The 12590-nt window shown below is 38.4% G+C and overlaps 1 protein-coding gene across 7 annotated transcripts in view; it reads left to right on the top strand.

Moving 5' to 3' along the window:
• The window catches only part of TOX3 (TOX high mobility group box family member 3), a 111709-nt gene extending 102530 nt beyond the window's left edge, over nucleotides 1-9179 (top strand). For 5 of the 7 annotated variants that reach the window (XM_063655118.1, XM_054455179.2, XM_063655120.1 and 2 more), the window contains 3 exons: nucleotides 1234-1314; nucleotides 5618-6349; nucleotides 6623-8956. In XM_063655118.1, the coding sequence (XP_063511188.1) occupies nucleotides 1234-1314; nucleotides 5618-6349; nucleotides 6623-6676 (867 nt within the window). In that variant the 3' untranslated portion in view covers nucleotides 6677-8956. Of the gene's footprint in view, nucleotides 1-1233; nucleotides 1315-5617 lie in introns of all 7 variants that reach the window. The other 2 variants (XM_063655119.1, XM_054455180.2) reach the window with 2 other exon arrangements.
• Nucleotides 9180-12590: the final 3411 nt, after the last annotated feature.

The following is a 12590-nucleotide window of genomic DNA, read 5'->3' as shown; positions in this document are numbered from 1 at the left end:
CCTTGTGCTGTCCTGGTGGGTTTCCAAACTTTGAAGCCGCCTCTGCGTGTCTCATTATTGTCACCGGGCATTTGAAATTTTATTCCAAGTTCATTTTAAAGCAAGGCAGTATGAGAGGTATTCAGAAATTAGCCATGCTGGTGGGAGATACTTCCTTAGGGGCTTCGTCTCCTCTCCTTCCCCTTGCAACTCCTCCACACAAATGAAGAGAAGAATGGGTTCCTTGGGGGTCGGTCCCCCCACTTGCTCCTTGCATGAAACTCCAATTACCATTAAAAGAAGTTAACTTTTACATATCCACAGAAGAATAGATCAACCCCTATGAGTGATAAAATAGAATAATTGTGTTCAAGAATGAAGAGTGGAAAGTCCTTGATTTTATTTACAAATCATGAACTTATTTTAGGAACTAATTCCTAGAAGCTTGTTTTGTTGGGATGGTGCAACATTAGAAATTTCTTGTTAGATTGCACTGTAGATAGCAGACTGATTTTCTGTCCCAGAAATATAATTCTGAGGGACTGGAAAAGTGCTGCACCTAACTTTTAAACTCTGGAGAGAAAGATGCATATTGATTGAACACCCAGCCATCAGACCACTTAAGAAAAGGAGAAGCCCAAATCATGTTTAATATGCTGGAATTTTATTTATGTAACTTAGTGGGGTCACTAATGGAAATTTCCTAGCTTGGATGATTTCTGACCTTTAATTTTGCTCCAAAAGAAAACCAAGGTTGAAATGCTTTGCTCTTTTCTCTTCTGTCTTCATCATTCTACCTGTTGTTTTTATCCTCTGGTTTGGTATAGTTTAGAAAGGTATCTGAGGGAAAGAAGACATTGATGGAGAAACTCATTACTTTCTCTAAAGTAAGCCATTTGCAGCAAAGCTTATTCTTCTTGCTACCTCATTTATTGCCTTAGCATGAGGTTTTCAGCTGTTCTCAAGAAAAAGTGATTCTCAAGTAATCTGTATTGCAACCGGAAATCTTTTTCTTATTTGCGATAGTAAATATAAAAATTGTGCTCCAGTGAGGGTGGCAGGGTTCTGTTTTGTTTTAGTATCTGTGTGTGTGTGTGTGTGTGTGTGTGTGCATGCGCTAACATTTAAAAATCAAAGCCAAGCAGACCAACCTTTTTATGTGAGTTGTGTTTATGTGACCTAATTTGTGCAGCAGTTATTTTATAGCTGAGAATTTATACGCTAAAGGTGGTGCTAATTGTGGTCTTTTAATAGGTATATAAAAGGAAAACAGAAGCTGCCAAAAAAGAATACCTGAAGGCCCTGGCGGCATACAGGGCCAGCCTCGTTTCTAAGGTAAACCTGGGCAGGGGCAGCCAGGCTCCGAAATAGTTACAGCATGGAAAACAGCCCTCAAGCATTGAAAACATAATTGCAACTCCCCTAAAAGTTGATGGAAAGGCATCTTGAACAACTTGTAAACTTCGGTGTTTCCATTAGAGATTACCCAAATGATGATCTGAAAATATGTGTTAATTTAAGCAGCCGAGTCTAAGTTGTTTCTGAAAGATTTCTCTGATCTTTATATATGTGCATGCAGCTATATACATAAATTTTAAATAGGCTCTTATGCTTTCTTCTGGCCAGGGATTGGGACCTGTGCTAATGTCCTCTGTTTAAACTGGGAGGTATGTTTGTCAGGCATTTTTGGACATCATATTATAGATTCTCCTGTGGTTATATTACTATAATACGGGGTTGTTGCATTTTTGACCAAACTGTTCCATATCATATAAGTAAATAAACCTCATGATCATTTAAAATGAAATTATACTCCAAGTACTAAACAAAACCTATATGTATTATATAGAGAGTATACAGTGGACCCTGGTGTGTTATAAAATGCACCAATATCCCAAGCAAATGTCACTCTAGATTATAATTACCTTAATCCAAAGGAATATGAGCTGTTACATTATATTAACATTTAATTAGCTTTTCTCTTGCCTTTCTAGATTTTAGAGGTTTTGGAAAGGATAATTTGATCTAATGTATTTTTGTTCTAGACAAATTTTTTCTGACAAGTAGAGATACAATTTCATTGTCACTGTTGCTGTCTCAAATACAACCTAGGGTCTCAAAGCTGTTTTAAAAGGGTTCATTCCCTTTTTTCTCTTTTCACCTGAGTTGTTTCTTCTTTATGTTATCTGTATTAAGTATTTGTATCAAGATCTACCATTTGCAGCTGCTCAGAATCAGATCAACAGAGGTCCTCCTCTCTTTGTTGACAGCTATTAGGACACTTCCCACTTCATTAGACAGAGAAAACATTTATCAGGTCAATAGCAAAACCTCTTTCTCAGACTCTGGAAGACACATACTGGAAGATATACTGATGTTGTACTCAGACTTGCACATTGGCAGAAAACAGCTGACTGTGTGGGCTGCAGATGTTAAGAATTAAAGTATAGTTGGTGGTTAATTAGATGGAGTGAAGTGAATAGAGTAACAGTGTGCATGTACTTCTTAAGTGGATCATTTATTCATTCATTTATCCAGAGCAGGTATAGGTGATTTTGTGCATTAAAGCATGAATAATTGGCCGTATATGGATTTAAACCAAGATCCGGTATCTCAAAGGCATTCAGGGAATATTAACCATGATTGGGCTCATGAAACCTGTGACTGACTTAGAGGGGATAACTTAAAATTTATACATTGCATACTAGAATCAGGATTCAGAAATACTTCCAGGCGGAATTCAATGACACCAAAAAGGAGAAAAAAAATCAATAGGATAGAATTTAGAAGGAATAAATTTAAAATACTAGGGTTTGGTTTGTTTGTTTTTTAATTCAGTAAAGGTACTTTGAGAGGATCCTAAATCTCTATTCAAAGAACTGTGAGGCAACTAATGTAGTCCTTTAGGTATAAGTTTAGAATAATTTCAGCCTGAACCCAAACTGTGAAGTAGCTGCTAATATAGTGATCGCACAGGAAGCAGCATCGAATTGTACAGTGATTATTAGACCGCTTCTAAAGAATAGGTTCTGTTTTGGATCCCACAATTTAAAGAGAGATGACAATCAATTGATGTCTCTCTAGAGCATTGCCTCCACGATAGTGAGGACTGAAAATCACATCATGTTAGAATAACTGAAAGAATCAGGGAGGCAAGGACTTGGAGGCATATGATCTTAGTCCTCAAATATAAGGGCCGTTATATAAGGGAAATGAAGTCAATCTTTGTGCCCAAGAGAGGAGAACTCATCCAAGGGGTGAGCTTACAGGGAGTGAGAGTTCAGCCCCAGCATCAGAAATAATCAATAGGGTTGCATCATATGCACATTTAACTTATGCCTCTGCACGCAGAGCCTCAGACTTCCCCCGTTTAGATACGACTCTGCTATCACTTTTAATCTTTACAACAACCAAAGAAATTCATGGAAGCTTACTATTAAACCATAAAGGAACAAGAAGGCAGGCAAGGAAGAACTCTGTGCAATCATCCACCCATCTCCATTTACCATTAAGGCAGCATCTTAAAGGCACAATTGTGCAACTGAGCGGCCCAAGTGTTGAAATACAGACTTTCTTTGTGTTTTTTTCTTTAAGACAGCTTGTTAATTTTTAACTACTAGAGTATATAAGAATTATGTACATGTTTATTTTGTGTATTCTACTTTATGGGTGATTTAATGGTTTTTTAAAGACAAATTTGAATATTTATAGGCTGCTTCTTACCCTAAGACCTTAGAACATGACGGTTCAGGAACATGCAGCCCCACTGAGTTTTGTAATGTGGAGAGCTGTCCACTGAAGGGGAGTGCCTTACAATGATGACATGTGTTCAAACAGAAAACATCAGAGATGGCTTTTCCTACACTGGATGACTCTCTATATGAGGCTACATCTCAGTTTCTTTCCAACAGCAGGATTTTATAAATCAGAGTCGTAAAAATTTAGAAATACAAAATTATTAAAGATAATGGATGGCTGCTTGATGTCTCCTAGGTGCCCCTACAACACTCCCCCCAAAAACATCCTAATCAGATGAAAAATACAAGGAAAAAATCGTCTCTGGAATGAATCATTCCAATCACTGTTGCATTAGTGGAAGAATTTCTTTTTGTGGAGGCAGCGAAGTGTTTTTAGTACAAAATGTGATAGATAGTTTCTCTCTATTTTCAGCCCTAGATCTGCTGTTTATCTTTTAGCAGGCGCTTTGGTCCCATGAAGTTGGACATTTTCCCCTTATCTATGACTCCTTTGATAAATTCTAGAAATCTTCAAAAATAGTTGATGAACTAAAACATTTCTAAAATTGTGAAAACTTCAATTTGGTATCTCTGAGGAAACCAATAATGGTTTTCTTATACTTGAGTGAACCTTGTTAAAAATAATCACATAACAAAGGGCTTTCAAGTATTCCAGTGGCCATTTTCTGGTAATAGTAACTGTTAACTAATAAAAATAGCTAATATTTATTGCTTCCTATGGATCAGGCACTTTCCTAAATGCTTAACATGTGAGTTCATTTAATTCTCACAACCTCTGCACAAGAAAAATACCATATAACCTGGCCAAGGGTAGTGGCTCACGCCTGTAATCCCAGCACTTTGGGAGGCCAAGGTGGGCGGATCACAAGGTCAGGAGATCAAGACCATCCTGGCTAACATGGTAAAACCCTGTCTCTACTAAAAAATACAAAAAATTAGCCGGGTGTGGTGGTGGGTGCCTATAGTGCCAGCTACTCGGGAGGCTGAGGCAGGAGAATGGCACAAACCCGGGAGGCAGAGGTTGCAGTGAGCTGAGATCACACCACTGCACTCCAGCCTGGGTGACAGAGCGAGACTCCACCTCAAAAAAAAAAAAAAAGAAAAGAAAAATACCATATAACCCAATGTTACAGATAAGGAAACAGGAACAGATGAGTAAATTAACTTGCCCAATGTCACAAAGTTGTTAAGTCAGAGAACTGCATTTGAACTCAGGCAGCCTGTACTCTGTTGTCTTTAAACATATGGTACTCAATGGTAAAGTCATTAGTACAGACTTAAATGCAGAAGAACTGTTGCTCTTAAATATGTGTATCAGTTATCTTTTGCCACAATAGTGCTGTGTAACAACCATCCCCAAAACTCAGTGATGTGATACAAGATAAGCATTTATCCTTAGAGAGTGCCAGTTAGCTGGCTGGTTCTTCAGATCTAGGCCAGGCTTGGTAGAACCAGCTAGTCTTGTTTTTCTGTCTGGGGTCAGCTTGCCTGTTGGAGGGGGCTGGACTCATTCACATTGATCACAGTTGGCTGGCTGGCAGTGAACTGACTCTTGAGGGGGGTAATTGGGCCACATGTCTGTCATCATGCACATGGCAGGGGCAGGCTTGAAGCATCATCTTGGAACTGGGGCAGTGTCACTGTCATCACATTCTGTTAGCCAAAGCAAAGGCACAAGAGCAGCCCAGACTCAAGGAGGTAGGGGATTTGACTCCACCTCTGGGAGGAGTGACAAAGTCACAAGACAAAGAGTACAGATACAGGAGGGCATGAATAATGGTGGCCATTAAAAAAAATCAATTTATAATGTCTAAAAATGCTTAAATATTTTAAATACTTATATGTTGTAACAGTCTGGAATTTTCTTCCCCAAAATGCAGGCTGCTGCTGAGTCAGCAGAAGCCCAGACCATCCGTTCTGTTCAGCAGACCCTGGCGTCGACCAATCTAACATCCTCTCTCCTTCTCAACACTCCACTGTCTCAACATGGAACAGTGTCAGCATCACCTCAGACTCTCCAGCAATCCCTCCCTAGGTCAATTGCTCCCAAACCCTTAACCATGAGACTCCCCATGAACCAGATTGTCACATCAGTCACCATTGCAGCCAACATGCCCTCGAACATTGGGGCTCCACTGATAAGCTCCATGGGAACGACCATGGTTGGCTCAGCACCCTCCACCCAAGTGAGTCCTTCGGTGCAAACCCAGCAGCATCAGATGCAATTGCAGCAGCAGCAGCAGCAGCAGCAACAACAACAGATGCAACAGATGCAGCAGCAGCAACTCCAGCAGCACCAAATGCATCAGCAAATCCAGCAGCAGATGCAGCAGCAGCATTTCCAGCACCACATGCAGCAGCACCTGCAGCAGCAGCAGCAGCATCTCCAGCAGCAAATTAATCAACAGCAGCTGCAGCAGCAGCTGCAGCAGCGCCTCCAGCTGCAGCAGCTGCAACACATGCAGCACCAGTCTCAGCCTTCTCCTCGGCAGCACTCCCCCGTCGCCTCTCAGATAACATCCCCCATCCCTGCCATCGGGAGCCCCCAGCCAGCCTCTCAGCAGCACCAGTCGCAAATACAGTCTCAGACACAGACTCAAGTATTATCACAGGTCAGTATTTTCTGAAGACGCATGTGGCAGATGGATTTGCTTATACCGAGGAGAGTGGCATAGGAGGGAAAAGCATATGTGGCTGAAACCTGTAAGTTGGTGTTGGTTATGCAGAAATGTGTAACAGATCAAACGGTCCTCTCAAGTGTCTATTAGATAGGCAATAAGAACTACAGTGTAGCTGAGTAACATCTTTTAGCTGACTATAAATCACTTTGTTTTTAAACAAGAAAAGCTGTGCTCTTTTATGTGATGCCTTTTTTATTTATTCAGGCTATACCTACAATATGTGAATCAAACTGTTCAATGAATCCTGGGACATATTGATGACTATAAACTGGCCTCTCTGAGTCATAGAAAAATGGCCTTATTTCTCCAGAAGTGAGTAAACCACACTTCCAGGCTGTCTGAACTTCTGAAGCCCTAAAAATAAAAAGCACAGTTGTAACTACCTGAAATATGAAGATCCAGTTTCATACAAACATTTGTATGACGTGAATAGTTGATGGCATTTTTTTGTCATGAAAAAAAATAATGTAAATCACAGACTTTTGCCAAAGCTCTTATTTTTTTTTCTAAATCTCTCCAGAAAGAAAATGCAAGTGATTAAATTCAATTATTGACTAATTTCCACTTTTTATCCATGACTCTCCAAATCAAACCACAGTATATGTTGTAACAATATCTATGACCACTGTTAGCCCATTATATTCATTCCAATTAGAAGAAAAGAAATGTGAATATTATATTCCGTGTTTTGAGTGACAAGTTTCGAAAAATAAAAACACTGTATTTTTAAAAGGGAAATGCACTTAAATGAAAACAGTTATTACAAAAGTTAAGATTTAAAAAGAAAAAGCAAGAGTTTTTATTATGATGTAATACCAGTAGAATATTTAAAAGGCACACCACATCTGAATAATCAATGTAAATATTTTCTTTCAAAGTTGTAAGTTTTCATATCATGTGCTGTAAAGTTTTCCTAAATGAGGCTTTAACGTAAACACTGGTGACATAAACCATTCATTGCTACGTTGCTTATTGTGTTTTTATGCTGTTTTATACTTTTTTATGAGTTATGATAGCAGCAATTAAGTTGTTTGTATTTTGCTTAACTAAAACAAAAATGCTTTTATCTTGCTATAGAATAAACACATTTCAGTAAAAACTGTGGACTGTATTTTGATGCAACAACAAGGAAACTGTTCACTTTTCAAATAAAATGATATGTCAGATTTCATTTTTGGTTCCTTGAATACATGTAAGATGGGGAAATATGCCACATACCAAGTTTCATTTGAGCCCAAGCATCATCTTCCATTTTTCAATTGGAAATATGATATTTATGGCCAAGAATATGCATTGCATAGCCTGAAATGAAGATGCTTGAAAAAAACCAAAACAACGCATTGGAAATATTTGTGTAATTGTCTTTTTTTTTTTTTTTTTTTTTTTTTTTAAGATGCAAGTACAAGGTAAGTATAGAGAAAAAGTAATCGCTTTTTTGAGGGGGCTAGAACTAGCTGGGTATTGTGATGTTATTGCTATTAAAATGGATGGTGAATGCTAATTCTTAAGCCAAAATAATTATTTCGGTGCCCATTTATTCCCCCCTTTTTTTGCTCTGTAGCGGTTCCTCTTTGAGAGCAGTGTGACCACTATCCCCAGTTGTCTTGCATGATTAATTACAGCATCTGTCCTGTCAGAAGCTATAATGAAGAGGTCTTGATAAAAATTGCAAATTACCACTGGCAACAGTCTTAAACTGCTTATGATAAAATGAAAATTAAAAACAGCAAGTGTCAACCCTGACCAGAATCCTAATCTGGAAAGAATGAGGGTGTGCGTGGTGCACTCCACAGCTACTGTGTGCAAGACATTCAAAAATAATGGAATATGGATCCCTCAAAGTTATTGTATTTCAGAGAATATTTACTGTATGTTGTGGGTTATGAATAATGAATTCAGCTTTCAATATTTCATAATCCTCTCCTAGTCTGTATTATGTACAAATATTGAACAGCAAGAGATTCTAATTATAAATTTATGGATTTCTTGCTGTAGAAAAATTTATGTCTAAATTGAAGCTTTTCATAAGATGTATTAGTTGACAGGTATCAGTGTTCAAACAGCCTTAGAATGATGCCTAATTACATCTACAAGGGAGTGACTGTATTCCACAAAGAAATGATGTGCTAGCATCAGACCCATCAGAAGTACAGCTCGAATGGTAAAAGATTTTCTATGAATTGAAACTAACATTACATAACAATAACCATTTTATATTCTGTTGTGAAACCTTTAGACAAATGTCTTCAAAATTAATTGCTAAACTACATGTGACAGTAATTGTGTATTAGTTCTGTAATTGTCATTTTGAAAACCCATGAAGTATTGCTTGGAAAAAAATGTCACTAGTGATAAGACTTAATTGCAAGTGAAGTCTGTTTTCAACTGTTTGCAGTTAGAAGCAGGTGTTGTAACATCTATTAAATGATTTTATAAATCTTAGGTTTTATCACATTTGATTAAATGCTGCTAAGCCACTGATGGTCAATTCCAGAGGGAAAAAAAAGTTTAATGACTACTTTATAAAATTAATCACCAGGCAAAACTATATATTTAAAATGTCAAAAGGCTTGAATCATGAAAAGAATTCCTCAACCCTGTTACCAAATTATTGTTTTCAGGATTCACAAAGCATGTTATGTATCCATTTATATTTCAGTTTATACATATGACTGGTTTCTATTCCTGAGACTTAAGTAAGTACTTGGTGCACTTTTTCTTTTGTTACAGGTCAGAAATAAATCAGGATAATGAAAAATAGACATGAGAAATGTGGTATCTGATTAGTGTCATACCTAAATGGCCTAAATGCCTTCCCTCTTAAGTGGTCTACAGACACCCCCCACCACCTCCATTTCTCTCTCTCTCTCTCTCACACACACACACACACACACACACACACACACACACCTCTTGTCTCTCCCAATGCCATGTAGACATTATTTTATTTCTCTGGCTAAACATGTTCTCTCTTTGCATTAACCTATACTGCTGTATGATGAAAGAACATAAGGCATTTTCATTTTTAGCTGACATGGGGTCATTAGTTCCCGAGTCAAAGAACAAAGGCTTAAATGCCTTCGTGCAGCATAATTTCTGCAATATATTACCACCTGACGGAGGTTTGAAGGCTTTCTAGACAGATGGATTAATATCTCAAGTTTAAGTAGAAGTCCTCCACTGTGTCCATTCAGTGAGCTTTAGACATCTGAATGGTTTCTTTCCCATTTCTCACTTCATGGAGCATTTTTCAGCACTGGACTTCAATATAACCTTTCCTCCCCGCCCCCCCCACCCCCCTTTGTTTGGCTTTTGTTTTGCAACAGCTGTTATTATCGTTTTTGGTCAGCTGTGATTGCTGGAGGCAAAATAGGACCAGATGGTGTTTTGCTATGCATGAATGGAGAGTTAGAGGAGTTGGGATTGAATAGGCCAAGTTTGAATGGTGTCTATGCACCACCTGCCTGCCTTAGCTGTGGCGTACACATCACAGTAGCATGATCCGTCTCAGACCTACTAGAATCGGATGGGAAAGTGGAGAGCTGGGGTGGCTTTTCCCCATATTTATTGATCTTCCATGCACTAACAGAATAATGCAGTGTACAGTCAATTTGAGATAATTGGATATGACACAGCATGGACATGTAATCTATCACTCCAGAATTCTGGTTCACTTTAAGGTTCTGACTGCTCTCCCAAATACACACACACACACACACACACACACTCACTCAGTAGTAGCAAAAAATGGGCTAAGTAGGCGCAAGTTAAAAAAATATATAAAATAGACTTTTAGGAGTCTGAGGTTTTGGGAAGGGAAGACATTGAAAAATGTGAATGCAAAGTGAAGAAAACCTGGTATTAATAGAAAGCCCTCATATTTGTACATTATTCTTCAGGTATTACACATTTACAAAAAAATGTGCCTTACTAAGAAAATCAAACAGGTATACAACCAGGCTTGAATTCTCTTAGAAAATATTCTTAAATACATAAGTGTTTTCTCCCCATCCCCTCGAATGCAGTTAGCTTTACTGATGATCTGAACTGACCTCAGAATAAAGACTTTGCCTGAATTTTAAAGCCAGTGAGCGGGTTTAATCCTTGTACATTGTGATCCTACAGGTGTGTGGGTTGTGTGTGTGTGTGACTGAGGAAAAGCTTAACCATCCAGGAGACAACGGCGTCCGATATGCAGACAGACAGCTCCATTTGCCTAAGGCCCTAATTACTTAAATTTACCTCTGCTACATGCAAAACACTGTGATAGGTCCCAAAGAGATGCAAAAACAAACAGTGCCTTCTGTTTATTTTGTATATGTTTGAAATTTTTCATAATAAATGTTTAAAAAATGAAATAATAAAATAAAGCCATTCTGACCTTTAGGAGCTTTCATTTTTTATTGGGGTGGAAAAGATACCCACCAGACACAATGATTTGTGTGCCCATAAGAACCATTTTTAAAGTGTGTTTTTTAATCTGAGAAAATTAAAATGTATTTAGGAAGGGGAGAGATTGCCATTGGTTAGGGGTATTAATGAAAGCTACATGAAATTATGGGCATTTAAGATGTGCCTTGGAGGTTGTGTAGGATCTGAACAGGCCAAGACAGAAGTCATCCTGGTAGACGTAGAAGACATCTCCAGCCAAGAGGAGAGCAGAGAAAATCCATTCAGGTTGAAAGCACAGGCACCTCAAAACAGCAGAAGAGAATCAAACAAAATTGGACAAACAGCTTTTGTGGAGGTGAGTAGGAAAAGCACTGGAGAGGAAGTGTGGGGTCAGATTTGTAGATCTGCTGGGGAATTATGATGAACTCAAAAAGCACTGAAGGCATCCAAATAAGGCAGGTATGATGAGAATTAATTGAATGCATGAAGGCTGAAGGGTTTAATCTATTTTTTTAAGGGAGTGTCAGGGGACACCGAAAGCTGAAAGAAAAATGGAACAAGATGACCACTTGAAAATGTATCTCAATATTTAATTATTCATATAAATGAAGCCGTCGCTTCTTGTGCTTTCTCCTCTTTCTCATGCCACTCCCATCTTCCTGGTGCAAGAACACACCATCAGCAAAGCCAAATCAAATCAATCAAGGTGTTTTTTTCATGTGTGTGTGTGGTGGCAACTGTAGAATAAGACTTATCCTTCCATTAGCATCAAGAGAGAGATCATTTTCTGTGTTTCTGCTGTGAAAAGAAAGCTATTTTCACCACTGGTAAAAAGTACCTCTTGGTGCTTGAACTCAAATGTGATGAAGGATGAAAGAAGCCCTTGCTTTGTTGCTGAGTAAAACCTCAGGCAGCACTGGGAGAGATGTTGGTTACGGTCTCAATTTAATTTCAAAGAAGAACCTTCACAGAAAACGTGAATGTGGATGTACCCTTCTTAGCAAAGGAATAATGCTCTTTTGTGAAACATATCATTATCCCTGGCATTTGTATAGCACTCTGGACTTTTCAAAGCAGTTTTCTGTGTATTACTTCATTTGGTTCTCTTTCTAGATAGGGTAGAGTTAACCTCATGTAACAAATTAGGAAACTGAGGCACAGAGGGGTGGTGGCGGCTTGTTTCAACATCTCTTTGTTTTTAAGAGGGACAGCCAGAAATGTAATGGATATGTCCTCGCTCTAGGTCAAATATTCGTATATGTATGACATATATATTTGATATAGATTTATGCCTATCATATATTTGTATATAAGATGTGTAAATATATGTTTGTGTGTGTAGCTAGCTAGTTGACACACCCATCACAACACTGAACAGAAACATTACTCCGTGCTTTCCTCATGGAGAGGCAGGCAGTAAGGCAGAGTGAATGCCACAAGTAGTAGCCGACGTTCTCAATGGGGCTTAATGCCACATGGCACTTTTTTTGGTGTGAATGGTTTCCAGTCTATTTTCCCTACTTCTCTGTCATTCTTTTATATTCAAGCAAACAGCTTTGCCTTGTGGGGTTCAAGTGTTACGGCTGGAGGTACTACAAAAGTGCCAAGGAATAGTATCCTTCTATACGTTTAAAAAGAAAAACAAGATTTAAGGAAGCTTGAGATGGGGGAGCATCGGGTAGGTCATTGTTATACATTACTTAAGGAATCCAATGAACCACTCCAATGTTGAGCATGAAAAATCTAAAACAGTATAGGGGATGTATCTTCCCAGGAATTA

Source organism: Pongo pygmaeus, chromosome 18, assembly GCF_028885625.2.
Source record: "Pongo pygmaeus isolate AG05252 chromosome 18, NHGRI_mPonPyg2-v2.0_pri, whole genome shotgun sequence".
NCBI lineage: Eukaryota > Metazoa > Chordata > Mammalia > Primates > Hominidae > Pongo > Pongo pygmaeus.
Note: the sequence above shows the minus strand (reverse complement) of the source record. Positions and strands in the feature narration are given on the sequence as shown.